We start from the raw sequence: 4,593 nt of genomic DNA on the forward strand, positions 1-4,593 counted from the left end.
AATTGATCAAAACTATTAAAAGAAACGCACACCAAAAATAGCAATTAATACACTAAAGCAGCGTAAAGCTACAAGAACAAACCTGGAGAAATAATTCTAGAGATTAAAAAAATATCTATCTGTACACATATATAGTTAATAAAAAATGACAGCAACTGGAGTTTAAAAAGTTACTGATCATTCAGAGCAGCAGGTAAAATAAAAATCCCGTTTAAGAGATGAAATGTTTTCTCCAGTTTTAAGGAGAAAATCCTTCCATCAGCTGTTTCCTCCACATTTAAACCATCAAAACACACACAGGGATGAACCCACAGTCCACAGAGACGTCACTGAGTCCAGACCCGGCAGGACTCGGAGGTTCGTTCTGCCTCGGCGGGTCACAACGTACGACTTCACACAAACAAACAGCAACAGGAACCAGAACGGGCTGCTGGCTGTGAAAGGCGGCCGCTCACTCCGTTCAAGTGGAGTCTGGAGGAGACCCGTGTGGGCGGATCAGGTTTAGAAACGGCGCCGATGAACGTGATGAATGTCAGCGTGACTCACTCGTTTCACGGCGCTTGTTCAGAGCGAGCGGCCACGACAGTGATACATGCCGAGACTCTGCTGATGGTTCCGCCGCGTTAATAGACTCTGCAGAGACCTGAAGCTCTGCAGAAACCTGAAGCTCTGCAGAGACCCGAAGACCTGCAGAGACCCGAAGCTCTGCAGAGACCCGAAGACCTGCAGAAACCTGAAGCTCTGCAGAGACCCGAAGCTCTGCAGAGACCTGAAGACCTGCAGAAACCTGAAGCTCTGCAGAGACCCGAAGCTCTGCAGGTCTTCACTTCAGCAGCTGATCTCGTGAACTCGTTTCTCCGCTCGGCTGGAAGGACTGTCATGAGTGAACGAGGGTTTTGCTCTGATTGAAACCGGCGTCACATCGAGCGAACAGGACTTCTGAATTAGTTTTTTTTTACCCTGATGAGGCGCAACAACAGTCCAGAAAGAAATCAGAATTAATAATAATCCCTATAATGAATGAAACTGGTGCAGAATTTGGAAGATCCACGATTGATTTCTTGGGAAACTTCCACATAAATCCTTCTCCTGTGGCCCCTTGTCAAGAGCAGGGTGGTATAGTTTCTTAGTTTTTCTACAGCACGCGTACTTGTTGACGTGTTGAAAGATCTTTTTTTAGTTATAAAGGCAGCAAATATTCAGGCGGTAATCATCACTAAAAAGTAGATCTCTGCTGTTGCACCATACTGAATATTTGCCAGTATTTTCCAACCCTTTCCCGCCAAATACTGATAAATGCACATTTTTACCAATGAGCTGATGATGTGGAATTAAAACACCAACGACAGGTTTAAATATGTGCGTTTATTTTAACGTTTAATCCCCTAAACTTCAAAATAAAAGCACATATTTAAACCTGTTGTTGGTGTTTTAACCCCCTAAACTCTAAAACCCAACGAGGTCACATGTTCTGCAAGAGTTTAGGGGTTAAACCTTTAAATAAAAGGACATATTTAAACCTCCTGAACTCTAAAACCTTCTGACACAATTGCAAAACATGTGACCTCGTTGGGTGTGTGACGGCCTGACCAACACCGTCACCAGATGTTCAGTTACGTTGAGTTGCAGCCATTTAAATCACACACACACATTAAGAACTGGTCCATGAACACTTTGACGACACTGTTTTCTAGATGGAGGCACACATGCAGTTTATATTGTTTGTCATTTTGCTATGAATCCATTTCTCTTTGAGTTACCTGCTGCTGCTGCTGCTGCACTTCCTGGTTGGAGGCTGACAGAAGGCGGGGCTGAGGGCGGAGCATGGCTTTGTTTTGAAGGCGCTGTCCCAGACCAGACCAAGAGCTCTGACATCATGGGGGGGATTTAGGTTTCTTTGTGTTAGTTTTAGTTGTTGCGTATATAGTTTCCCCCCATGCGTTAAACGTGGTCTGATCAGCCGGTATATATGCTGCTAGCTGAGGTAATGTCCAGTTCTGTTAGCCTTATTTTTGAGTAGACTTATATTTTGTTGACCTCTTTTAAAGGGCCCTTCCACTCTGATTGTTGGAGAAAATAAATGCGTCTTTTGTAAACTTTAAACCTGTGTTTTTGTGCTTTGACTGCTCGGTCCACCACACGGTCCTTGAACTCATCACGAATGACGGACAGTTCTTTTAAAAGATGGACCAAAAATCTAAGCGTGAAATCGTGACGTTTGATCAGAATCACTCAATAGATGCTTCGATCACATCCAGTTAAAAACAAAAAAAGATCAGCGCTAACTGCAGGCTGTGGTCAAAGAGAGCAGCTAGAACAGCCAAAGCTGGAGCGCTACCAGTGAAAAGCTTTACCTGGAGCTTTGTATCACGTGAGCGTTAGCTTAGCATAAATCAATGTGTCAGTGTGTCAACCAAGTGTATTGATACCAACCAAGTGGACCAAATGGACCAAATAAACCAAACAGACCAAATAAACCAAACAAACCCAATAAACCAAACGGACCAAATGGACCAAACAGACAAAACAAACCAAATGGACCAAAGGGCCCAAACACAGTTGCTGCTGACTTTGCTGTGTGGTTGTATTTTTTGACAGCAACGAATCAGGAAATGTTGTAGATTCCAGGAAGTCTGAATTAAGCTCAAGCGCTTTTGCAACCTTCTTCCACTCAGAGGTCAACAGACGTCAGAGGTCAAACCACCAAGACGAGCTGAGATCCAGAACGCTGCCCTCAAGAAACGGTCGCTCAAATCATCGACTGTGTGACCGACGCTGTCAGGAGTTCACACAGATGTGTTCTCAGGATGCAACAAAGTCTAATGCAGTTTTAAACTCCTGAGTGTTCCAGGCTGCCATTTTAAAGGCCGCGGTCCAAACAGACGAGCTATCGGGTTTTGTTCTGGTGAGTGTTCGGTGTGGGACTTACCGTGTGAAGTGGTCCACCAGGGCTCCCACCAGCTCGCCCACTCGGTCCTGGTTGGAGCTGAGCTCGCCTCGCTGCAGACACAGCAGGACGTCATCCTGGGAGGACGTGTGCAGCGCCACCATCTGGTCGACGCCGGAGGTCACGCTCACGCCTGTGAACTGTGGACAGAAAAAATATCAGCATCTGTCAGAAAAAAATGGGTAAATGTTTTATTAAAGTGATTTTGCCTGTTTTGAGGTATTACAATTTTTTAAAATTATAGATTTAAAAAAATAAATAAAATTAATTATTAGTTGGTGGTTAAAAACAAAAATAATGTCCACATCAAAAATCAGTATTTTTACAAATATTATTTAACAGCATTTGACTGTAAAATTACACAATTTTTTAAAAACTAATTTTAATTCATCAAAACTACAATTATTTTACAGATGTTTACGGTTATTTAATAAGACAAATATATGAAGCATTTTTAAAAATTGTCAATCACTGTTTTTCCAAATTTTCCCGGTTTTGTAAAACTACAAAAAATATTATCCAGTAAAATCACAGAAATGATGATAAATGTATTTGTTGTCTGTTGACTAAGAAAAACAGCAAAACTGAACAAAATATTCACGTTTTACAAATATAAATGTGCTCTTTTACAGCGTGTGACCACAACATTACAGTTTTTTGCATTTAAATCTTGCAAAAAAATTAAAATCTTGTACAAACTTTTGCTATTTTTTTTCACAGTTTTTAAACATTCTAGTGTTCTGCCGCCACGTTTCCCTTTTTTCTTTTTTTACAGTGTACTTTTACTTCATTAAAGACCCAATTACTTCTCGGTGCCGGTTCAGACTGACGGCTGAGCGACCTGAGATGTTCGGCAGCGCTGGAAATTCATTTATTCCAGAGTGTCAGGGATTATCACAGCGACGTATGACACCTGTGAGTTTAATACGGTACGGCACCGTATATCCTGGATCAGAAATCACGCCACCGAGGATGCCGGCGGGATTATTTCTGCTGCTGAGTGAAAGGAAAGTGGAGAGCCGTGACCCAGTTGGAACAGGTTTAGTGAGACAGGGTGAGAGTGGAAGTGAGACGCAGCATCACACGTGTGGAGAGGAAACCAGAGGAGCAGCGAGGGGAAGGAATCAGCCTCTCAGGGCCTCCAGGACGCTCAGGTTCATCCAGCAGGACAACAGCAGCGAGCTGCTGGACGTCCAGCAGCAGCAGCAGCAGCAGCAGCAGCAGCAGCATCAAGGCCAAACTCTGGAACAAAGCGTCCTGTAGGTGCAGCAGGAAGCTCTGCTGATTCAGCAGCTTTAACGTCTCCAGACACACACAGCGTTCATTATAACGTTAGAATTTATCATCAGGTCTGCTGGTACTCGGCTGCACACGTCGGGCCACATGAGCTAATTAATACAAGATTCAAAGCTGAAATGAATCTTTTTAATCCTCTGGACTCAATTTAACAAAAAAAAGAAAGGGGGGGTTAAATTAATAATATCTAGCAAAAATACAGAAAAAATACATATTAGGATATTTACAGGCCAAAACTGTAAATTATGTCTACATTAAAAGCTGGTATTAAAAAAAAATAAAATAAAAAAATAGTGATAATCATAAAAATAACAATAATCATTTACAGACAAAAACTGTAAATGATGTCT

At 42.3% G+C, this 4,593-nt stretch overlaps 1 protein-coding gene across 1 annotated transcript in view; it reads right to left on the bottom strand.

Annotated features, from left to right (window-relative positions):
• Nucleotides 1-4,593, bottom strand: part of myo1g (myosin IG) — a 75,648-nt gene that overhangs the window by 27,796 nt on the left and 43,259 nt on the right. The window contains exon 21 of the mRNA XM_008285807.1: nucleotides 2,930-3,087. Coding sequence (XP_008284029.1) covers nucleotides 2,930-3,087 — 158 coding nt within the window. The remainder of the gene's footprint in view (nucleotides 1-2,929; nucleotides 3,088-4,593) is intronic.

Source organism: Stegastes partitus, unplaced genomic scaffold, assembly GCF_000690725.1.
Source record: "Stegastes partitus isolate 25-593 unplaced genomic scaffold, Stegastes_partitus-1.0.2 Scaffold417, whole genome shotgun sequence".
NCBI lineage: Eukaryota > Metazoa > Chordata > Actinopteri > Pomacentridae > Stegastes > Stegastes partitus.